The sequence below is a fragment of the Ixodes scapularis genome, unplaced genomic scaffold (genome assembly GCF_016920785.2).
Source record: "Ixodes scapularis isolate PalLabHiFi unplaced genomic scaffold, ASM1692078v2 PGA_scaffold41__6_contigs__length_2269736, whole genome shotgun sequence".
NCBI lineage: Eukaryota > Metazoa > Arthropoda > Arachnida > Ixodida > Ixodidae > Ixodes > Ixodes scapularis.
Window position 1 is genome coordinate 856,209 of NW_024609870.1, and position 24,677 is coordinate 880,885.

At 53.1% G+C, this 24,677-nt stretch overlaps 1 protein-coding gene across 1 annotated transcript in view; it reads right to left on the bottom strand.

Moving 5' to 3' along the window:
* LOC8042021 (protein ECT2) overlaps positions 1-24,677 on the bottom strand; it is a 96,737-nt gene that overhangs the window by 16,204 nt on the left and 55,856 nt on the right. Inside the window, exons 22-23 of the mRNA XM_029989627.2 lie at positions 18,969-19,051; positions 550-721 (exon numbers count right to left, since the gene is read on the bottom strand). Of these exons, the coding sequence (XP_029845487.2) occupies positions 550-721; positions 18,969-19,051 (255 nt within the window). The remainder of the gene's footprint in view (positions 1-549; positions 722-18,968; positions 19,052-24,677) is intronic.

A 24,677-nucleotide genomic window follows, 5' to 3' on the forward strand; every position in this document is an offset into this window, starting at 1 on the left:
AACTACAAACGCCAAATTAAAGTCAGGGTGAACCCTATTAAAACGTGGTAACAGTCAAAATTTGGTCACTTTCTGGAACAGTCAGACACCGAATCTCGGGCGTTTCGCCCTGTCCCTATTACGACGCCTTCGAGATTTTGGAGTCTGTCCGGCATATTTTTTTGTGGCACAGTAACCAACCGCCAAACAAGGCCGAAACTTGTCCGGAAGGTAGCCCCCAGCGATTGGGGCCACATGCAAGAGACACTTTACCCGAATCGTCGCGAGCACTTTAGGCCAGTGCCACTCGCGCAGCAATGCAAAGCAGACTACGGTCGTGGTACAGCTACAGAAGTTTGTACCGCGTCCACCACATGGTACAGTTCACAGAAGTATGACACAAAAGTTGTCTGCAGGCACGTGTACCAAGCACTTTCAACATGCCCGCAGCCAAACTCCAGCTGTCCACAGAGAATCCGACGTACGAAGGAAACCAAAGACTCAGGGGAGAGTGCCCCTGGCACCCGAGAAGGACTCCCTGGCCCAACAGTCCCTGCCAAGGGCACTCACGTTCAGGTTCGAGGTGGACGCCAGGTGCAGGCCCCGCAGCGGGGAGTTGGTCATGGACCGCAGTGGGCTGATGAAGGTCGACACGGCGCGGCTCAGCGTCCGCCGGGGGGTCGCCGTCTTGCGCGTGATGGACAGGGCACGTGACAGCTTCTCTCCCTTCCTTGCAGCATACCTGGGTGTACAAACGGCTCTTTAGGGCACCCACTTTATGCGCTAAACTCGAGCTAAAAGGGGCACCCCTGCCTCCAGCATCAGGAGCTTGACGACATATTTTGTAATAAGGGCCGGCCGAGCACTGATGCCTTCAGCACCAATGCTCAGCTAACCCTCATTACATTGTCAATGTGAGCGTCGCAAGTTCAGTCAGCTGATACTCTGACACCTAGATATTTAAGGGGGGACATGGGGATCAACCATAACTTTATCAATTTTTTAGACAACTGAATGAAATTTGGAGCACATGCTACTTACACCAGTATAAGTAACTCTGTGGAATTTTAAGTCTCTACATCCAAATGTTCCCAAGCTACATTGTCGGCAGTGCTTCCAATTGTCTCAACGCCGACGAACATGGCGCCGCCTCTAGAATCCACATCGTCGGCGGCGCTTCCGATTGTCTCGCCGACAACAAACTGGCACCGCCTCTAGCATTCACATTGTCGGCAGTGCTTCTAACCGTCTGGACGCCGACGAACATGGCGCCGCCTCTAGAATCCACATCGTCGGCGGTGCTTCCGATTGTCTCGCCGACAACAAACTGGCACCGCCTCTAGCATTCACATTGTCGGCAGTGCTTCTGATCGTCTCGACGCCAACGAACATGGCGCCGCCTCTAGAATCCACATCGTCGGCGGCGCTTCCGATTGTCTCGCCGACAACAAACTGGCACCGCCTCTAGCATTCACATTGTAGGCAGTGCTTCTGATTGTCTCGACGACGACGAACATGGCGCCGCCTCTAGAATCCACATTGTCGGCGGCGCTTCCGATTGTCTCGCCGACAACAAACTGGCACCGCCTCTAGCATTCACATTGTCAGCAGTGCTTCTGATCGTCTCGACGCCGACGAACATGGCACCGCCTCTAGAATCCACATCGTCGGCGGTGCTTCAGCTCGTCTAGCCGACAACAAACTGGCGCCGCCTCTAGCATTCACATTGTCGGCAGTGCTTCTAATCGTCTCGATGCCGACGAACATGGCGCCACCTCTAGAATCCACATCGTCGGCGGTGCTTCTGCTCGTCTAGCCGACAACAAACTGGCGCCGCCTCTAGCATTCACATTGTCGGCAGTGCTTCTGATCGTCACGACGCCGACGAACATGGCGCCGCCCCTAGAATCCACATCGTCGGCGGCACTTCCGATTGTCTCGCCGACAACAAACTGGCGCCGCCTCTAGCATTCACATTGTCGGCAGTGCTTCTGATCGTCTCGACGCCGACGAACATGGCGCCGCCTCTAGAATCCACATCGTCGGCGGTGCTTCTGCTCGTCTCGCCGACAACAAACTGGCGCCGCCTCTAGCATTCACATTGTCGTCAGTGCTTCTAATCGTCTCGATGCCGACGAACATGGCACCCCCTCTAGAATCCACATCGTTGGCGGCGCTTCCGATTGTCTTGCCGACAACAAACTGGCATCGCCTCTAGCATTCACATTGTCGGCATTGCTTCTGATCGTCTCGACGCCGACGAACATGGCGCCGCCTCTAGAATCCACATCGTCGGCGGCGCTTCCGATTGTCTCGCCGACAACAAACTGGCACCGCCTCTAGCATTCAGATTGTCGGCAGTGCTTCTGATCGTCTCGACGCTGACGAACATGGCGCCGCCTCTAGAATCCACATTGTCGGCGGCGCTTCCGATTGTCTCGCCGACAACAAACTGGCACCGCCCCTAGCATTCACATTGTCGCCAGTGCTTCTAATCGTCTCGATGCCGACGAACATGGCACCCCCTTTAGAATCCACATCGTCGACGGCGCTTCCGATTGTCTCGCCGACAACAAACTGGCACCGCCTCTAGCATTCACATTGTCGGCAGTGCTTCCGATCGTCTTGACGCCGACGAACATGGCGCCGCCTCTAGAATCCACATCGTCGGCGGCGCTTCCGATTGTCTCGCTGACAACAAACTGGCGCCGCCTCAAGCATTAACATTGTCGTCAGTGCTAATCGTCTCGATGCCGACGAACATGGCGCCCCCTCTAGAATCCACATCGTCGGCGGCGCTTCCGATTGTCTCGCCGACAACAAACTGGCACCGCCTCTAGCATTCACATTGTAGGCAGTGCTTCCGATCGTCTTGACGCCGACGAACATGGCGCCGCCTCTAGAATCCACATCGTCGGCGGTGCTTCTGCTCGTCTCGCCGACAACAAACTGGCACCGCCTCTAGCATTCACATTGTCAGCAGTGCTTCTGATCGTCTCGACGCCGACGAACATGGCACCGCCTCTAGAATCCACATCGTCGGCGGTGCTTCAGCTCGTCTAGCCGACAACAAACTGGCGCCGCCTCTAGCATTCACATTGTCGGCATTGCTTCTGATCGTCTCGACGCCGACGAACATGGCGCCGCCTCTAGAATCCACATCGTCGGCGGCACTTCCGATTGTCTCGCCGACAACAAACTGGCGCCGCCTCTAGCATTCACATTGTCGGCAGTGCTTCTGATCGTCTCGACGCCGACGAACATGGCGCCGCCTCTAGAATCCACATCGTCGGCGGTGCTTCTGCTCGTCTCGCCGACAACAAACTGGCGCCGCCTCTAGCATTCACATTGTCGTCAGTGCTTCTAATCGTCTCGATGCCGACGAACATGGCACCCCCTCTAGAATCCACATCGTTGGCGGCGCTTCCGATTGTCTTGCCGACAACAAACTGGCATCGCCTCTAGCATTCACATTGTCGGCATTGCTTCTGATCGTCTCGACGCCGACGAACATGGCGCCGCCTCTAGAATCCACATCGTCGGCGGCGCTTCCGATTGTCTCGCCGACAACAAACTGGCACCGCCTCTAGCATTCAGATTGTCGGCAGTGCTTCTGATCGTCTCGACGCTGACGAACATGGCGCCGCCTCTAGAATCCACATTGTCGGCGGCGCTTCCGATTGTCTCGCCGACAACAAACTGGCACCGCCCCTAGCATTCACATTGTCGCCAGTGCTTCTAATCGTCTCGATGCCGACGAACATGGCACCCCCTTTAGAATCCACATCGTCGACGGCGCTTCCGATTGTCTCGCCGACAACAAACTGGCACCGCCTCTAGCATTCACATTGTCGGCAGTGCTTCCGATCGTCTTGACGCCGACGAACATGGCGCCGCCTCTAGAATCCACATCGTCGGCGGCGCTTCCGATTGTCTCGCTGACAACAAACTGGCGCCGCCTCAAGCATTCACATTGTCGTCAGTGCTAATCGTCTCGATGCCGACGAACATGGCGCCCCCTCTAGAATCCACATCGTCGGCGGCGCTTCCGATTGTCTCGCCGACAACAAACTGGCACCGCCTCTAGCATTCACATTGTCGGCAGTGCTTCTGATCGTCTCGACGCCGACGAACATGGCGCCGCCTCTAGAATCCACATCGTCGGCGGCGCTTCCGATTGTCTCGCCGACAACAAACTGGCGCCGCCTCTAGCATTCACATTGTCGGCAGTGCTTCTGATCATCTCGATGCCGACGAACATGGCGCCGCCTCTAGAATCCACATCGTCGACGGCGCTTCCGATTGTCTCGCCGGCAACAAACTGGCACCGCCTCTAGCATTCACATTGTCGGCAGTGCTTCTGATCGTCTCGACGCCGACGAACATGGCGCCGCCTCTAGAATCCACATCGTCGGCGGCACTTCCGATTGTCTCGCCGACAACAAACTGGCGCCGCCTCTAGCATTCACGTTGTCGGCAGTGCTTCTGATCGTCTCAACGCCGACGAACATGGCGCCGCCTCTAGAATCCACATCGTCGGCGGTGCTTCTGCTCGTCCCGCCGACAACAAACTGGCGCAGCCTCTAGCATTCACATTGTCGGCAGTGCTTCTAATCGTCTCGATGCCGACGAACATGGCACCCCCTCTAGAATCCACATCGTTGGCGGCGCTTCCGACTGTCTTGCCGACAACAAACTGGCATCGCCTCTAGCATTCACATTGTCGGCATTGCTTCTGATCGTCTCGACGCCGACGAACATGGCGCCGCCTCTAGAATCCACATCGTCGGCGGCGCTTCCGATTGTCTCGCCGACAACAAACTGGCACCGCCTCTAGCATTCAGATTGTCGGCAGTGCTTCTGATCGTCCCGACGCCGACGAACATGGCGCCGCCTCTAGAATCCACATTGTCGGCGGCGCTTCCGATTGTCTCGCCGACAACAAACTGGCACCGCCCCTAGCATTCACATTGTCGCCAGTGCTTCTAATCGTCTCGATGCCGACGAACATGGCGCCCCCTTTAGAATCCACATCGTCGACGGCGCTTCCGATTGTCTCGCCGACAACAAACTGGCACCGCCCCTAGCATTCACATTGTCGCCAGTGCTTCTAATCGTCTCGATGCCGACGAACATGGCACCCCCTTTAGAATCCACATCGTCGACGGCGCTTCCGATTGTCTCGCCGACAACAAACTGGCACCGCCTCTAGCATTCACATTGTCGGCAGTGCTTCCGATCGTCTTGACGCCGACGAACATGGCGCCGCCTCTAGAATCCACATCGTCAGCGGCGCTTCCGATTGTCTCGCTGACAACAAACTGGCGCCGCCTCAAGCATTCACATTGTCGTCAGTGCTAATCGTCTCGATGCCGACGAACATGGCGCCCCCTCTAGAATCCACATCGTCGGCGGCGCTTCCGATTGTCTCGCCGACAACAAACTGGCACCGCCTCTAGCATTCACATTGTCGGCAGTGCTTCTGATCGTCTCGACGCCGACGAACATGGCGCCGCCTCTAGAATCCACATCGTCGGCGGCGCTTCCGATTGTCTCGCCGACAACAAACTGGCGCCGCCTCTAGCATTCACATTGTCGGCAGTGCTTCTGATCATCTCGATGCCGACGAACATGGCGCCGCCTCTAGAATCCACATCGTCGACGGCGCTTCCGATTGTCTCGCCGGCAACAAACTGGCACCGCCTCTAGCATTCACATTGTCGGCAGTGCTTCTGATCGTCTTGACGCCGACGAACATGGCGCCGCCTCTAGAATCCACATCGTCGGCGGCACTTCCGATTGTCTCGCCGACAACAAACTGGCGCCGCCTCTAGCATTCACGTTGTCGGCAGTGCTTCTGATCGTCTCAACGCCGACGAACATGGCGCCGCCTCTAGAATCCACATCGTCGGCGGTGCTTCTGCTCGTCCCGCCGACAACAAACTGGCGCAGCCTCTAGCATTCACATTGTCGGCAGTGCTTCTAATCGTCTCGATGCCGACGAACATGGCACCCCCTCTAGAATCCACATCGTTGGCGGCGCTTCCGACTGTCTTGCCGACAAAATACTGGCATCGCCTCTAGCATTCACATAGTCGGCATTGCTTCTGATCGTCTCGACGCCGACGAACATGGCGCCGCCTCTAGAATCCACATCGTCGGCGGCGCTTCCGATTGTCTCGCCGACAACAAACTGGCACCACCTCTAGCATTCAGATTGTCGGCAGTGCTTCTGATCGTCCCGACGCCGACGAACATGGCGCCGCCTCTAGAATCCACATTGTCGGCGGCGCTTCCGATTGTCTCGCCGACAACAAACTGGCACCGCCCCTAGCATTCACATTGTCGCCAGTGCTTCTAATCGTCTCGATGCCGACGAACATGGCGCCCCCTTTAGAATCCACATCGTCGACGGCGCTTCCGATTGTCTCGCCGACAACAAACTGGCACCGCCTCTAGCATTCACATTGTCGGCAGTGCTTCTGATCGTCTTGACGCCGACGAACATGGCGCCGCCTCTAGAATCCACATCGTCGGCGGCGCTTCCGATTGTCTCGCTGACAACAAACTGGCGCCGCCTCAAGCATTCACATTGTCGTCAGTGCTAATAGTCTCGATGCCGACGAACATGGCGCCCCCTCTAGAATCCACATCGTCGGCGGCGCTTCCGATTGTCTCGTCGACAACAAACTGGCACCGCCTCTAGCATTCACATTGTCGGCAGTGCTTCTGATCGTCTCGACGCCGACGAACATGGCGCCGCCTCTAGAATCCACATCGTCGGCGGCGCTTCCGATTGTCTCGCCGACAACAAACTGGCGCCGCCTCTAGCATTCACATTGTCGGCAGTGCTTCTGATCGTCTCGACGCCGACGAACATGGCGCCGCCTCTAGAATCCACATCGTCGACGGCGCTTCCGATTGTCTCGCCGGCAACAAACTGGCACCGCCTCTAGCATTCACATTGTCGGCAGTGCTTCTGATCGTCTCGACGCCGACGAACATGGCGCCGCCTCTAGAATCCACATCGTCGGCGGCGCTTCCGATTGTCTCGCCGACAACAAACTGGCGCCGCCTCTAGCATTCACGTTGTCGGCAGTGCTTCTGATCGTCTCAACGCCGACGAACATGGCGCCGCCTCTAGAATCCACATCGTCGGCGGTGCTTCTGCTCGTCCCGCCGACAACAAACTGGCGCCGCCTCTAGCATTCACATTGTCGGCAGTGCTTCTAATCGTCTCGATGCCGACGAACATGGCGCCGCCTCTAGAATCCACATCGTCGGCGGCGCTTCCGATTGTCTCGCCGACAACAAACTGGCGCCGCCTCTAGCATTCACATTGTCGGCAGTGCTTCTGATCGTCTCGACGCCGACGAACATGGCGCCACCTCTAGAATCCACATCGTCGGCGGTGCTTCTGCTCGTCTAGCCGACAACAAACTGGCGCCGCCTCTAGCATTCACATTGTCGGCAGTGCTTCTGATCGTTTCGACGCCGACGAACATGGCGCCGCCTCTAGAATCCACATCGTCGGCGGCGTTTCCGCTTGTCTCGCCGACAACAAACTGGCGCCGCCTCTAGCATTCACATTGTCGGCAGTGCTTCTGATCGTCTCGACGCCGACGAACATGGCGCCGCCTCTAGAATCCACATCGTCGGCGGTGCTTCTGCTCGTCTAGCCGACAACAAACTGGAGCCGCCTCTAGCATTCACATCGTCGGCAGTGGTTCTGATCGTCTCGACGCCGACGAACATGGCGCCGGCCCTAGAATCCACATAGTCGGCGGCACTTCCGATTGTCTCGCCGACAACAAACTGGAGCCGCCTCTAGCATTCACATTGTCGGCAGTGCTTCTGATCGTCTCAACGCCGACGAACATGGCGCCGCCTCTAGAATCCACATCGTCGGCGGTGCTTCTGCTCGTCCCGCCGACAACAAACTGGCGCCGCCTCTAGCATTCACATTGTCGGCAGTGCTTCTAATCGTCTCGATGCCGACGAACTTGCGCCGCCTCTAGAATCCACATCGTCGGCGGCACTTCCGATTGTCTCGCCGACAACAAACTGGCGCCGCCTCTAGCATTCACATTGTCGGCAGTGCTTCTGATCGTCTCGACGCCGACGAACATGGTGCCGCCTCTAGAATCCAGATCGTCGGCGGTGCTTCTGCTCGCCTAGCCGACAACAAACTGGTGCCGCCTCTAGCATTCACATTGTCGGCAGTGCTTCTGATCGTCTCGACGCCGACGAACATGGCGCCGCTCCTAGAATCCACATCGTCGGCGGCGCTTCCGATTGTCTCGCCGACAAAAAACTAGCGCCGCCTCTAGCATTCACATTGTCGGCAGTGCTTCTGATCGTCTCAACGCCGACGAACATGGCGCCGCCTCTAGAATCCACATCATCGGCGGTGCTTCTGCTCGTCCCGCCGACAAGTAACTGGCACCGCCACTAGCATTCACATTGTCGGCAGTGCTTCTGATCGTCTCGATGCCGACGAACATGGCGCCGCTTCTAGAATACACATCGTCGGCGGTGCTTCTGCTCGTCCCGCCGACAACAAACTGGCGCCACCTCTAGCATTCACATTGTCGGCAGTGCTTCTAATCGTCTCGATGCCGACGAACATGGCGCCGCCTCTAGAATCCACATCGTTGGCGGCGCTTCCGATTGTCTCGCCGACAACAAACTGGCGCCGCCTCTAGCATTCACATTGTCGGCAGTGCTTCTGATCGTCTCGATGCCGACGAACATGGCGCCACCTCTAGAATCCACATCTTCGGCGGTGCTTCTGCTTGTCTAGCCGACAACAAACTGGCGCCGCCTCTAGCATTCACATTGTCGGCAGTGCTGATCGTCTCGACGCCGACGAACATGGCGCCGCCCCTAGAATCCACATCGTCGGCGGCGCTTCCGATTGTCTCGCCGACAACAAACTGGTGCCGCCTCTAGAATTCACATTGTCGGCAGTGCTTCTGATCGTATCAACGCCGACGAACATGGCGCCGCCTCTAGAATCCACATCGTCGGCGGTGCTTCTGCTCGTCCCGCCGACAACAAACTGGCGCCGCCTCTAGCATTCACATTGTCAGCAGTGCTTCTAATCGTCTCGATGCCGACGAACATGGCACGGCCTCTAGAATCCACATCATCGGCGGCGCTTCCGATTGTCTCGCCGACAACAAACTGGCACCGCCTCTAGCATTCACATTGTCGGCAGTGCTTCTGATCGTCTCGACGCCGACGAACATGGCAGCTCCTCTAGAATCCACATCGTCGGCGGCACTTCCGATTATCTTGCCGACAACAAACTGGCACCGCCTCTAGCATTCACATTGTCGGCAGTGCTTCTGATCGTCTCGACGCCGACGAACATGGCGCCGCCTCTAGAATCCACATTGTCGGCGGCGCTTCCGATTGTCTCGCCGACAACAAACTGGCACCGCCTCTAGCATTCACATTGTCGGCAGTGCTTCTGATCATCTCGACGCCGACGAACATGGTGCCGCCTCTAGAATCCACATTGTCGGCGGCGCTTCCGATTGTCTCGCCAACAAACTGGCACCGCCTCTAGCATTCACATTGTCGGCAGTGCTTCCGATCGTCTCGACGCCGACGAACATGGCGCCGCCTCTAGAATCCACATCGTCGGCGGCCCTTCCGATTGTCTCGCCGACAACAAACTGGCACCGCCTCTAGCATTCACATTGTCGGCAGTGCTTCTGATCGTCTCGACGCCGACGAACATGGCGCCGCCTCTACAATCCACATCGTCGGCGGCGCTTCCGATTGTCTCGCCGAAAACAAACTGGCACCGCCTCTAGCATTCACATTGTCGGCAGTGCTTCTGATCGTCTCGACGCGGACGAACATGGCGCCGCCTCTAGCATCCACATATTCGGCGGCGCTTCCGATTGTCTCGACACCGATGAACATGGCGCCACATCTAGAATCCACATCGTCGGCGGTGCTTCTGATATCGACGCCGACGAACATGGTGTTGCCTCTAGAATCCACGTCGTCGGCGGAGCTTCTGATCGTCTCGACGCCGACGAACATGGCGCCGCCTCTAGAATCCACGTCGTTGGCAGTGCTTCTGATCGTATCGACGCCGACGAAAATTGCGACGCCTCTAGAATCCATGTCGTCGTAGGTGCTTCTGATCGTCTCGACGCCGACGAACATGGCGCCGCCTCTAGAATCCACGTTGTCGGCAGTGCTTCTGATCGTCTCGACGACGACGAACATGGCGCCGCCTCTAGAATCCACGTTGTCGGCAGTGCTTCTGATCGTCTCGACGCCGACGAACATGGCGCCACCTCTAGAATCCACGTTGTCGGCAGTGCTTCTGATCGTCTCGACGCCGACGAACATGGCGCCGCCTCTAGAATCCACGTTGTCGGCGGTGCTTCTGATCAACTCGATGCCGACGAACATGGCACCGCCTCTAGCATTCACATCGTCGGTGGTGCTTCTGATCGTCTCGACGCCGACGAACATGGCGCCGCCTCTATAATCCACATCGTCGGCAGTGCTTCTGATCATCTCGATGCCGACGAACATGGCGCCGCCCCTAGAATCCACATCGTCGGCGGCGCTTCCGATTGTCTCGCCGACAACAAACTGGCGCCGCCTCTAGCATTCACATTGTCGGCAGTGCTTCTGATCGTCTCAACGCCGACGAACATGGCGCCGCCTCTAGAATCCACATCGTCGGCGGTGCTTCTGCTCGTCCCGCCGACAACAAACTGGCACCGCCTCTAGCATTCACATTGTCGGCAGTGCTTCTGATCGTCTCGATGCCGACGAACATGGCGCCGCCTCTAGAATCCACATCGTCGGCGGTGCTTCTGCTCGTCCCACCGACAACAAACTGGCGCTGCCTCTAGAATCCACGTTGTCGGCAGTGCTTCTGATCGTCTCGATGCCGACGAACATGGCACCACCTCTAGAATCCACGTCGGCAGCGGTGCTTCTGATCATCTCGACGCCGACGAACATGGCGCCGCCACTAGCATCCACATCGTCGGCAATGCTTCTGATCAACTCGATGCCGACAAACATGGCACCGCCCCTAGCATTCACATCGTCGGTGGTGCTTCTGATCGTCTCGACGCCGACGAACATGGCACCTCCTCTAGAATCCACATCATTGGCGGTGCTTCTGATTGTCTCGACGCCTACGAACATGGCGCCGCCTCTAGAATCCACATCGTTGGCAGTGCTTCTGATAGTCTCGATGCCGACGAACATGGCGCTGCCCCTAGAATCCACATCGTCGGCGGCGCTTCCGATTGTCTCGCCGACAACAAACTGGCACCGCCTCTAGCATTCACATTGTCGGCAGTGCTTCTGATCGTCTCGACGCCGACGAACATGGCGCCGCCCCTAGAATCCACATCGTCGGCGGCGCTTCCGATTGTCTCGCCGACAACCAGAGTGTCGAACCGATATTTTTATCGGTTCGGTTCGGGTTCGGGTTCACGGCTTTCGGTTCAGTTCCGGGGCGCAAAAAATAATGGTTCAAACCGGTTCGAACCGCTAAATTGAGAATATATTTTCCGCGTTGTTCTGTCAATAGGCGCTATTTAGGCCGTGAAACTAACTGCTGCAAACGATCTGATTTTTGCGAGGACCTATTTTTGAGAATTTCGCGAATCGCCTACAATTCGCGAAAAATGGGTCCCGCGAACAATTTCGGTAAAATGTAAACACATTGAAATTTATATTGAGATTCCACCGCGTCGAGAAAATTACAACCCGCGAATTATTCCAAAACTTCAGCTTTGACCTAAATCGCGAAATATTGAGCCCACGAAAACTAAATCGTTTACAGTATATAGTTTTCTTTTTTTTTATCGTTTGTTCAATCCAGTTTGATTTTCAGGTACCAAAATTATAAAATTCTGTTACTTATTCCTACACAACAAGAAAAGAAAATCTACATTAACATACAAAACGTTGTGTTTATACGACTCAACATCCCTTCGTTTACCAGAGTCACATACATTGTACCTGAATCGAAATGTTTTTGACGAAGTAAAGTTGGTTGCCTAAAATACCCGTGATTGGTACAACTTTGTATCGCAGTATTAGATGTTGAATCGCGGTTTTGCCCTTGAACTAAGGAATTAATTACAGTGAATAAAATCATGAAATGGGCACCTCGTCGCCATATATACCATAAAATGTGTTTTACGGAATACGTTTCACAATATATATATGATGACGAGATACTGAGCTTAATGCAATATAATTTTCAAAATGTCACGAAAGTCACGGGACAAGTCCTTCCAGTCTATATTTTATAGAAACACTAAGCGACAATCGCAATGCTTGTTTTTCTAACTAGCAGTGTTTGCTCTCAGCACCATGATGCGGGCGACGAATCATGCAAAAAGGAGTGGCTGAAATTGTTCACTCTCATTTATGAGCACCTTCGTACTGAGATCGAATCTCACCTAGAACAGTGCTTACCCATGTGAACATTTTCTTATATTAAATAAACTGGCATAGCCTGGATGTTGACGTTTGCTCTTGACAAAATGCCGGTCAATTTAATTTGCAAATAAGCATCACCCTCGCTAATTGATGATTTTTGTTAAATAGAACAAAGTGGGATTTCATGCTCTACTCAATTCGGAAGCTACTTAATCGGACACTTTCTGAGAGTTTAAGTGTGCAATCGTCATAGTTCCACCATTCGTTCCAGTAAAAAAACGCGATAATAACACATAAAAAATGCAATAAACTTCTATATATTTGAGAAGTTATATATGCGTGAGGAACACATAATTATTTAAATTAGCTTCAAAATAAAAAAAAATTATTTAAAGCTTTCCCAAATCACCTATAACGCGTCTATAGAGGATAAAAGCGGCAAAAAAGATTTGCAGAACATCGTTCAGATAATTTAAAGGTGCATTTACTTACATATCTTTGAGGTGAGGATCTTCTATTTGTGCTGCCAAATCTTCAGACAGGAATTAAGTATATTTTTATTATCATCGATAAATTTGACTTTATGAAGTTCACATAACCGCCTGAGATGGACACGGAAGGACGATACTCGAAAATACGCCAGCTGTTGAGTCTTCGGCAACGTGCTTTTGTTAGCTGTTTTGCAGTGTAAAATACTGGGTGGCAGGGTATGCCAAAAAACGCTGTGGTCACATGATATATCGGAAGGCCAATACACGAAATGGGCAGAAATAAGGAGATGACACACAATTTTTTCTAAATAATCCCTTACATAACGCTTTACTGCAAAAAGAGATGCATAGAAATGCAGAAAATGATATTCCTAATTAAACATAGATTCCGCGCGCAGGGCAAACGAAGATTTTTAGAATCCTAATATAAATCACTTTTGGGCATCAACTTGCCTCAGCTCGAAACGTCGCGAGATACTGCCTCGGGAGGCTAATGTTATCTTAGGTTGTTTTGTTTTGGAACCTTACTTCACTACTCTGTGCTTTATCAGTCATGTGCTCCAACATTTCATTAGGCTGCCGTATATCATCGCGAGACTGCTATAAATACTACACAACTTTACACCTTGGACGTCTACTGCTGGTGTTGCGAACGTCGCACTTCACCAGAAAGCTGAAGTATTTAACATGGTTTGCACGTGAGGTAATCACACTAGATACTGGTTGTCATTGCGAGTTGTTCTTGCTGAGAAAATCAAATCCGGTGGGGCAAAATGCACGCTACAAAAGTTTCGCGCTCAGTGCAAGCTATGTATTTGAGAGGCACACATTTTTCTTGTTGGTGCATCGTCGTTAGGCACGGCGCAAGTATCTGGCACAACGAAAACGTGCTTTCTGGCAAGAGTGTATTTACAAATAAAAGTTGTACCAACTACCCATCTGTCACTATCGTTTCCAGGCCACGCTTTCTAGTCTGCGCCGAAAATGCGGGGCAGAGGAATCTTTATGAATAGTATGCTTTAAAACTACCCCCCTCCCCACTCCCTTTTTTTTAGTTGCTCCTCAAGATACTTTTTATTCCTTAGGGATTGCCTGCTCCGTATTGAGTGCTGTTCACTCCACAATTATATTTGTGTCACTTGTTAACAGTAATTCTTCCTTGCTTTTACTTTGCACCACACTTTGAAGTTTAAACAAAATACAGGGCGGTCGAAACTTGGAGAACTTGAGAATGACACTCCTGTGAGACTTAGAGCGGCTGCCAACGTTCGGCTGTCCCCGGCGTGAGGCCACTAGGATCTTTCTTCTCAGGTATCCCTCCCGTACACACTAATAGTTCCATGTAACGTCGGACTAACACGTCACATTTAGACCCTTTAACACTTCTATTCTCGGGACAACTTTCTGGGGCAGTTCAGCAATAACGAAAACATGTTTGGGAGCCTCAATGGTGTGCATACATGTAAAATGGGTCGTGCAGCATTTTTTTTTACCTTAAGTTCAATAAATACCGCTAAGATGTAATCCCTGACGTTGATAACTTGCAAAAGCATCCATTAGTTTGCCCCTTCGCGAAATGGCAAACAGTCGAAAGAAAGAAATGAAACAGCTTTCCCCTCCTCAACTCGCAATCTGGACTATGAGCCACGTGATCTGGTCCTAATATATACACCGTCAGTGTTTATCATAGTCATACGCAGGGTTGGCAAAGCAGAGAGCATGGGCTGATCTTCAGTTATAGTTTTAGTTGGGCCATAATGCCCGAGCCCCACTAAAGCGCCAAACAGAAACAAACGACAGCGGCTAGCCTTAGACCAGAGTATTTCGCGATTTGACAGGCTTTGTAGAATAAAGAAGGCTATGCTCAAACACGAGTATTATGCACACGATGGTACCATTTGCAAGCTTGTAAACGCTCGTGCTAACTTCGCGAGCACCGAACAACTCAAAGCCGTATAAAGGTACCATCGCGAACATGCTGCATGTCTCTGAGGCTTGTCGCTGTCGTTTGTTTCTGTTTCTAGCTCTAGTGGGACTCGGGCCCATCATAATCTTTGAGTTGAACACGAGTCGTTACCCAAATGTTTGGCGATGCTGGTTGTCATGAACCAGAGCATTCGACTCGGGATCACGACAATCGGGCACATCATGGTGTCACGTGACTCTCAGTGCGAAGTTGTGATGTCATGTGACGTCACGGTATCAACAACGTTAATAGATCTAGCGACGTCCTCAATTTGAATCGACTTAACGCAGTGAGTCACGTGACGTCACGGGGTCACGTGATGTGACATTAATTGACAACATGCCTTGACATCATGACGTCACGGGACGATGTGACACATGCCTAATCATAGTGCCAATAAGAAAGCGCCGCAAAAAACCAGGATTTATTATACATTGCAATTCTGTATATCACGATTTGATCAATACGTAGAGGAATACACGTGCCAATTTTTTTATTCCCAAATAATAAATTTGTAATACTAACAAAAAAAAAATACAGTGAACCGTTTTGAACCGGTTACCGTTATATTTTTTTCCGGTTCAGTTCCGGTTCACTTCCAAGATGGCGGCGAAGATTTCGGTTCGGTTCAGTTCCGGTTCGGCTAAAAATAACGGTTCTGTTCCGGTTTTTGGTTCGGTTCCGGTTCGACACCCTGCCGACAACAAACTGGCGCCGCCTCTAGCATTCACATTGTCGGCAGTGCTTCTGATCGTCTCAACGCCGACGAACATGGCGCTGCCTCTAGAATCCACATCGTCGGCGGTGCTTCTGCTCGTCCCGCCGACAACAAACTGGCGCCGCCTGTAGCACTCACATTGTCGGCAGTGCTTCTAATCGTCTCGATGCCGACGAACATGGCACCGCCTCTAGAGTCCACATCGTCGGCGGCGCTTCCGATTGTCTCGCCGACAACAAACTGGCACCGCCTCTAGCATTCACATTGTCGGCAGTGCTTCTGATCGTCTCGACGCCGACGAACATGGCGCCGCCTCTAGAATCCACATCGTCGGCGGCGCTTCCGATTGTCTCGCCGACAACAAACTGGCACCGCCTCTAGCATTCACATTGTCGGCAGTGCTTCTGATCGTCTCGACGCCGACGAACATGGCGCCGCCTCTAGCATCCACATATACGGCGGCGCTTCCGATTGTCTCGACACCGACGAACACGGCGCCACATCTAGAATCCACATCGTCGGCGGTGCTTCTGATCTCGACGCCGACGAACATGGTGTTGCCTCTAGAATCCACGTCGTCGGCGGAGCTTCTGATCGTATCGACGCCGACGAAAATTGCGCCGCCTCTAGAATCCATGTCGTCGGAGGTGCTTCTGATCGTCTCGACGCCGACGAACATGGCGCCGCCTCTAGAATCCACGTTGTCGGCAGTGCTTCTGATCGTCTCGACGACGACGAACATGGCGCCGCCTCTAGAATCCACGTTGTCGGCAGTGCTTCTGATCGTCTCGACGCCGACGAACATGGCGCCGCCTCTAGAATCCACGTTGTCGGCAGTGCTTCTGATCATCTCGACGCCGACGAACATGGTGCCGCCTCTAGAATCCACGTTGTCGGCAGTGCTTCTGATCGTCTCGACGCCGACGAACATGGCGCCGCCTCTAGAATCCACGTCGGCAGCGGTGCTTCTGATCATCTCGACGCCGACGAACATGGTGCCGCTTCTAGCATCCACATCGTCGGCGGTGCTTCTGATCGTCTCGACGCTGACGAACATGGCGCCGCCACTAGCATCCACATCGTCTGCAATGCTTCTGATCAACTCGATGCCGACGAACATGGCACCGCCTATAGCATTCACATCGTCGGTGGTGCTTCTGATCGTCTCGACGCCGACGAACATGGCACCTCCTCTAGAATCCACATCATTGGCGGTGCTTCTGATTGTCTCGACGCCTACGAACATGGCGCCGCCTCTAGAATCCACATCGTCGGCAGTGCTTCTGATCGTCTCGATGCCGACGAACATGGCGCCGCCTCTTGCATTCACATTGTCGGCGGTGCTTCTGATCGTCTCGACGCCAACGAACATGGCACCACCTCTAGAATCCACATCTTCGACGGTGCTTCTGATCGTCTCGACACCAATAAACATGGTGCCGCCTCTAGCATCCACATTGCCAGCGGTGCTCCTGATTGTCTCGACGCCGACAAACATGGCACCACCTCTAGAATCTACATGGTCGCCAGTGCTTCCGATTGTCTCGACACCGACGAACATGCCGCCGCCTCTAGAATCCACATCGTCGGACATTCATGCTTTCGCATTCACGACTCATAAGAAGTGCTTAGGTGTCTTCCGACTTTTTTGTTATTTCTGTAAATGTCGCGTAATGGTAAATTTGAGGACATAGTTCTTTATTCGAGGTCCGAATGTTCTACACGCCGAACCTTCTTTGCCGATTTTCCAGAAGCCCACCCGTGTACATAGGAGCTCCACGTGGCAAGCCGGAGTCGATCTCGCCCCAGCGCTTGATTTTGCTGTTACGCTGCCATCGACGCTAGCCTTTTCCTATTTTGCTTTGGTCACAAGTTCACCCCCATTAAATGATCAGATTCCGCAGTCATTCATCATCTCATTAATTGTCATTCGTGACATTTTGCTAAAGGTGCTGGGTACCACGCTCCATGCCAATAAAACATACCCCTCAGGCTCTATCTTTCTCAAGTCCCGAGAAGCTTATCCCAGCTGACGAACCTGAAACCCGGACCAGCCACGGTGCCCAAGGCCTGCCCCTGGAATTTGTCCCTCTACCGTCGAAGCCAACGAGGACTACGGCCACAATGAGCACCACGTTGCAGCAAGACGGAACACTACCAACCTCCATCTTCTATGTGCAGGCCCCGCCACGGACGCCGGTGACTTTCAACAGGGACCTTTACAAAGATGTGGACCACTGGTTAAGCCAGTACGAGTGCGTCGTTTGGTTCAACAAATGGGGGGGCTGAGCAAAGCCTATGGAACGTCTAGTTCATTTTGGAAGGCCCGGCTTCCAAAGCACTTTTGTTCAGTGGCCCTGCCAGTCGCTACTGTAGTGCCATGAAGGGTAGGAGATTTGACCCAGTCGACTGTTTAGACTGTGGAGCAGGCCGTTACCAGGTACGTTCATGAAAATGCACTTATGCGGTTCTTTTTCACCCAATAAATAATGGTTACCGTATTTACTCCAATATAGGTCGATGCCTTTATTTTAAACTCGCCGAGAAGAAAAAAATAATTCCAATATAGGTTGACTATTTTTTTTAAAAAACAGAAAAAAGTTTGCGCAAAAGAAAAACAAACCTTCATTTATAGCACTCTCAGCTAAATCACAGCGCAATGCCAAAAACCTCATCATAGTCAGAACTTCCAAAAACGTCATCGTCGTCGGAAGCTTCGTCGATATCCTCACAAATTCGCAACAATACCTCACTGACACCGTCACAAAATGGAGACTAGAAACGAAAGATGGAGATATGCGAAGTGACAGAAGATCACATACAAAGATGTGAGCAACGCCGCGAGCAACCAAAAGCGAAAGTAACCCCCGTGTTTAGTTTTGCTGCACGTCTGCAAGGGGAAGAGGGGAAGGGAGGGGGCAAGGCAGTGGGGCAACGTGCGTGGCGTGTTGTGCGTCATGTTGGCGAAACTTGACACCTGAGGGATAGGCGCAAGCGGTGGCCACGGCAGGCCGCCGGTTGTTCTGTTTCGGTTGTTTTCGTGCACTTAGTTTTCTGAAATGAGGAACAGTGCGGCGTTACGCCGACTCGGTGACTCAATCGCCCCATGCAATCGGTAGGGTCCCAAAATTTGGTCGCGAATGTAAGTAGAAATTTTCTGGTCACAATTCTAGGTCGACTTTATTCAAATCAATACGGCACCTTTTTGACAAAGTGTTCCGATCAATGGTGAAGTGCCGGCGGTCCGCAAGTTAGCTTGCAACTGTGTCGACTGCAATGCTCTATATATCGAACTATTTCCCTATTGTTGGATACAAGTGGGCTCAACCATACAACAAAGCTCGCAGCTACGCCAGGAGCCAGTCGTCCTCACCTGAGAGCCTTGCTGATTCCGGTCGACTGTGCACTTGCGTCGAGGCCCAGCTCAGAGCTGCGCATGGATGTCAGGAAGCCCTCCTGCAAGAAGACGTCACGCACACTGGTGGAACCTAAATACGCTTCATCGGAGTGGTTGTCTTAAAAGTTTCCTCATGTGAAATAGCAGGAGACGCTCTCCTGCCCTCCACAATTGTCAGTTTGCGACCGAGGAAAACAATTTTGCCGTCTGCGCAGCCAAATCGGCGTAGCCAAGTCGGCAGCATGCTTGACTCCCGTGCAGGTGGGTGAAATACGGTCTCGACCATCGCCCATTGTTTTAGAGTGCAGCTCTTAGGCGCCCGTTTCCAGGTTGAGCGGCGTCGCCGTCGGCGTAACAGTGAGGTCACGTGACCCCCCGTGAGGTTACGCGAGGTCACGTGACGACCTCAGAAGGTCACGTGACCCGAGGTCCTCAGGTCACGTGACCACCCCCCTCCCGAGGTCACGTGACCCTCCCTGATGTCACGTGACCCCCTGAGGTCACGTTACCTCAGTGAGTCGCTTATCCCTCAGACCCTTCCATCCTCCTCCTCAAGGCGTTACAGGGAGTTGTAAACCACTTTCATTTTTTATCTTTCCCCAAGTTAATACAAGTTTCTAGAATCTTTGAGAATCATGTAGTTTGTACATGCTCACAATGTATAGTTCCAGAACAATCGAGGTTGAATGTTCTAGGCTTTTGAGAAGTCTTAAGACAAGCTGCACTGCGGAGGGTCAGTCTTGTTCCAATTTTCAACCCCCTTGCTACGCTGCCGTTGACGCCAGCAACGCTCCTTTTTTTAGTTGTTTTGTTTTAAAATGTTTCTGTCTGCCCATTTGTCGACTCAATTGTCATTTGTCATCAATTGTCAAGTACTGGGAAGAACTTTGCAGGGACAGAGGCAGCAAACATCTCAAATGTCTTCATACCTACAGGAATGCATTGGAAAGATGCTATTAATAATAATGTAGAAATTGGTATTGTAGAGGCTTGCAGCGACAGCATTGTCTTCCCCGCAACACGCTCCCTCAAGCCGCGGAGGAGGCTGGCACGCACCGGGGATACCAGACACCAGCTCGGGGGCCCGGTTGCGGGCCAGACGGCCAGACCTCCGTGAGGGTAGACGAAACAACTCAAGTCGCCCCCACGGCAAGAGAGGAGAGAAGAAGAGGGCAGACGCCTTGCGAGCAGCGCCCGGTTAGGACGCAGGAACATTCCTCGTAGTTTTAATGTTGTTATTCTTGTGTAGTCCCTCAGAAAAATATAACGAGTTCAGTAGAACATTATTTGAAACTACATTGGTGACCCGGACTAACGAAAAAGCCGACCTCAAGCGCTGCGATGAATCAAGAAGAAGAAAATGCTTCTTCCAACTCCTCAACCTCAGTGCCCCCTGCAGATGGCGTCTCCGTCGTCGCCCTTAAGCACCCACCGTACTGGCCTGCGGATCCCGAGCTGTGGTTTTTACAAGTGGAAGCGCAGTTTGCGACTCGGAAGATCACCGATGATCGCACCAAGTGTCATCACATCGTGGCCAGCCCTCCACCAGACATCGCCACCGAGGTACGCCACCTGCTCCTCCAGCAACCACCCCCACGAATGCCTATGCCACCCTCAAGCGGCAGCTGATCCGCCGCACAACAGCTTCTGAAGAAAGACGGTTACAATAACTCCTGACCACCGAGGAACTTGGTGATTGCCAACCTACCCAGCTCTTGCGCCGCATGCAGCAGCTGATGGGTGAGAAGGCATCTACAATCGATGCTTCGTTCCTGCGGAACCTGTTCGTCCAGCGTCTGCCCCACAATGTGCACATGATCTTGGCGTCCGTTGGAGACCTCGGGATTGAACAGCTGGCAGAGCTCGCCGACAAGCTGATGGAGATTTCGACTCCGGTTGTATCGGTCGTCCAAACTCCTACGGACGAGATACAACAGCTCCGCGCGGAGATCTCCCACTTGACAACCGCCGTCGCAACCCTGCAGCAACATCGCGGACGTAGCTAGTCGCGGTCCCAACAGCGCCGCCCATCCTCTTCACCAGCACGACTTGACATCTGTTGGTACCACCGCCGCTTTGGCGATAATGCCACTAAGTGCACCACACCCTGCCACTATACGAGAAACGGAACGGCGGAGCACTAGATGCGGTAAGTGCCTCGGCCACTCCGGACAGCCGCCAACGCCTCTTTTACGTCCCCGACCGCGACACCGGGCTCTGCTTCCTCGTGGATACCGGTGCCGAGGTCAGCATACTACCGGCAACACTTAAAGACAAGCGGATGTCCAGCACCTCGCAGCCCCAAGCTGTGAACGGGACGCCAATACCCACCTACGGTGAGCGTTCGCTAACCTTGAATCTCGGTCTCCGACGGACCTTCCGCTGGGTGTTCGTCGTCGCGGACGTGCAACATGCCATCATTGGTGCCGGCTTCCTCCGACACTTTGGACTTTTGGTGGACATAGGACGAAGGCGTCTCCTTGACACGATAACTAACCTCTCCGTGTCGGGCGTATCATCCGCAGTGCCTTCTCCAGCTCCGGCGCATGTCATTCCTAACGCCCCAACACAATTCACAACCATCTTGCGCGAGTTCCCGGAGTTGACGCGCACTGGCTGTGACAAACACCCTGCGCAGCACAGCGTTTCTCACCATATTGAAACCACCGGAGCACCCGTCCATGCTCGACTGCGTCGTCTCGCCCCTGACAAGCTGCGAATTGCTCAACAGGAATTCCAGCACATGCTTGAATTGGGCATCGTGCGACCGTCGTCAAGCTCATCGGCCTCTCCACTGCACATGGTACAAAAGAAAACAGCCGGAGACTGGAGACCATGCGGCGACTACCGCGCATTAAACCGCGTCACTGCTCCCAACTGTTATCCGATCCCCCACATCCAAGACATTACATCCAGCCTCGACGGAGCATGCATCTTTTCAAAGATTGATTTGATGCGCACTTCTCACCAAATCCTTGTCGCCCCGGAAGACGTGCCGAAGACCGCGATCATCACGCCATTCAGACTATACGAATTCGTCCGGATGCCGTTCGGTCTTCGGAATGCCGCCCAAACCTTTCAGAGGTTTATTGACGAGGTACTCTGGGGACTAACCTTCTGCTGTGCCTATGTCGACGACCTCCTCATCACAAGCTCCTCACCTGCCGAGCATGAACAACACCTCCAAACTGTGTTCGAGCGTCGCAAGACCTACGGCATCATCATCAACACCGCCAAGTGTCAGTTCGGTGTACCGTATTCATTCGAATATAGGTCGACCTTTTTTTTTCGGAAATGTTGTAAAATATTAAGTGTCTACCTATAATCATGACCAAAGAATTTCGACCTAATTCGCCGACCAAAATTTGAAACCCTACCGGAGGTATGGAGCTATCAATCACCTAGCCGGCGTTGCGGTAGAGCCGCGCGGCTTCTTGTTTCAAAAAGCTTTTGATGCACAAAAACAACCAAACAGCAGCAGCCGACAGCCCGTGGCCGCCGGCTAGGGCTCTCGCGCACATTCCTCGGGCGTCAGGCTTCGGTTTCGCCATCATGCCTGGAGCGTTCCCCTCGCTGGGCAAGGGGGAAGGGGAGAGAGAGGAACGCGATGCGCCGTGCACTTTGCCCTCCTATGCGCTCCATTCCTCTCTTCCTCGCAAACGCGCGCAAAAAAAAAAAAAAGGAAAAAAAAACAACAAAAGTTTTTTTTTTGTTTTTGTTTTTTTTCGGCGGGTCGCGAGTTGCTCACGGGGCTCGCACCGTTGCTCGTGTCTTTGTATTTGGTCTTTCGTCGCTCGCCCGTCTCCACCTTCTTTTGTGTCTTCTTGTCGTCATTTTACAACGGTGCCAGTGAGGTATTGTTGCCAATTTGCGAGGATGTCTATTAAGCTGACGAAGCTTCGGACAACGATATGTGCGGAAGTTCTGACGATGAATAAGTTTTTGACATCGCCCTGTGATTTAGCTGAGAGTGCTGTAAATAAGGGTTTGTTTCTTTTGCCCTAACTTTCCCCTGTTGCTTAAAAAAAAAAAAAAAAAAAAAAAAGGTCGACCTATATTTGAATTATTTTTTTATTCTCGGTGGGCTCAATAAATAGGGGTCGACTTATTTTCGTGGTCGACCTATTTTCGGGTAAATACGGTAGGTTAGCTGGACTTCTTGGGACACCACATTGACCACCAAGGCATTACGTCCACTTCCCGTGAAAGTTGAGGTGATCTGCAACTTTCCTCGACCGTCAACACGACGCCAGCTGCGGGAGTTCCTCGGAATCGACAACTTTTATCGGCGTTTTGTCCCCCACTGCACAACAACCCTCCAACCGCTGCAAGAAATCCTCAAAAAGAGCCACGGCGAGGCAGCCGCTTTGACCTGGGATGCAACAGCAGAGCGCATGCTCACCAAAATCAAGGCAGACATCGCCGACGCAACCCTTTTGGTGTACCCCGAGGACAACGCTCCCCTGTGCGTCATGACGGATGCTTCGGAAGTTGCGATTGGAGCGGTCCTTCAACAATGGCAAAACGACATCTGGAAGCCCATCTCCTTTTTCTCCAAGACACTGTCACCCACCAAGCGCAGATACAGCACCTTCGGACAAGAGCTTCACCACTTTTGCCATCTCTTGGAGGGAAGAAGCTTCTTCATTCTCACTGACCACAAGAAACTGACCTTCGCAATACGATCGCTGAAGTCGGATAGCCAAGCCCACACAACTCGTGAGCTTTGCCAAATGTCAAACATCTCGGAGTTCACAACGGACGTGCGACACGTGAGCGGCCGCGACAACCCGGTGGCGGATGCCTTGCCACGCCTCTGCATCGGCGCTGCTGAACGCCCAGTGCTGGACTTCGCCGCCCTTGCTGATGCTCAGAAAACAGACCCCGAGCTCGGCCAACTGCGCACAGCTACGCACTTGGAGCTGCGCGAGGTACCACTGCCCATGAATGACGCAACTCTGTGGTGCGACATGTCGACGGGAGCGCCTCGTCCCTTTCTTCCCGCACACTTCCGTCAACTGGTGTTCGAGAAAATGCACTCGCTATCGCACCCGGGCATACGAGGAACACAGCATCTCGTCACTTCACGCTTCGTTTGGCCCGGCATGAATCGCGATGTTCGTCAGTGGGCTCGAGAGTGCATATCCTGTCAGCGAGCTAAGATCCAGCGACATACCATCACGCCCCTCTCCACCTTCGCGACTCCTGATGCAAGGTTCGACCAGGTCCACGTTGACATTTTTGGACCGTTACCACCATCACAAGGCCAGCGGTACATCCTCACTTGCATAGATAGATTCACACGCTGGCCGGAAGCTATTCCCATCTCGGACATTACTGCCGAAACCGTCGCTCGCGCTTTTGTGTCAATTTGGATTTCACGTTTCGGAGTACTGTCTATCATCACGACCGATCGCGGACACCAGTTTGAATAGTCACTCTTCACTCAACTGACGCGCCTGCTCGGATCAAAGCATGCGAAAAAAAACGCCTATCATCCATTTGCCAATGGGATCATCGAGCGGTTCCATCGGCAAATGAAGGCAGCCTTGAAAGCACACCAGCGCACCGACTGGACTGATGTTCTGCCCTCCGTCCTTCTTGGTGTCAGGACAACGCTCAAGGAAGACCTCTCGTGTACAACAGCAGAGTTGGTCTATGGCACCACACTCAGATTACGTGGCG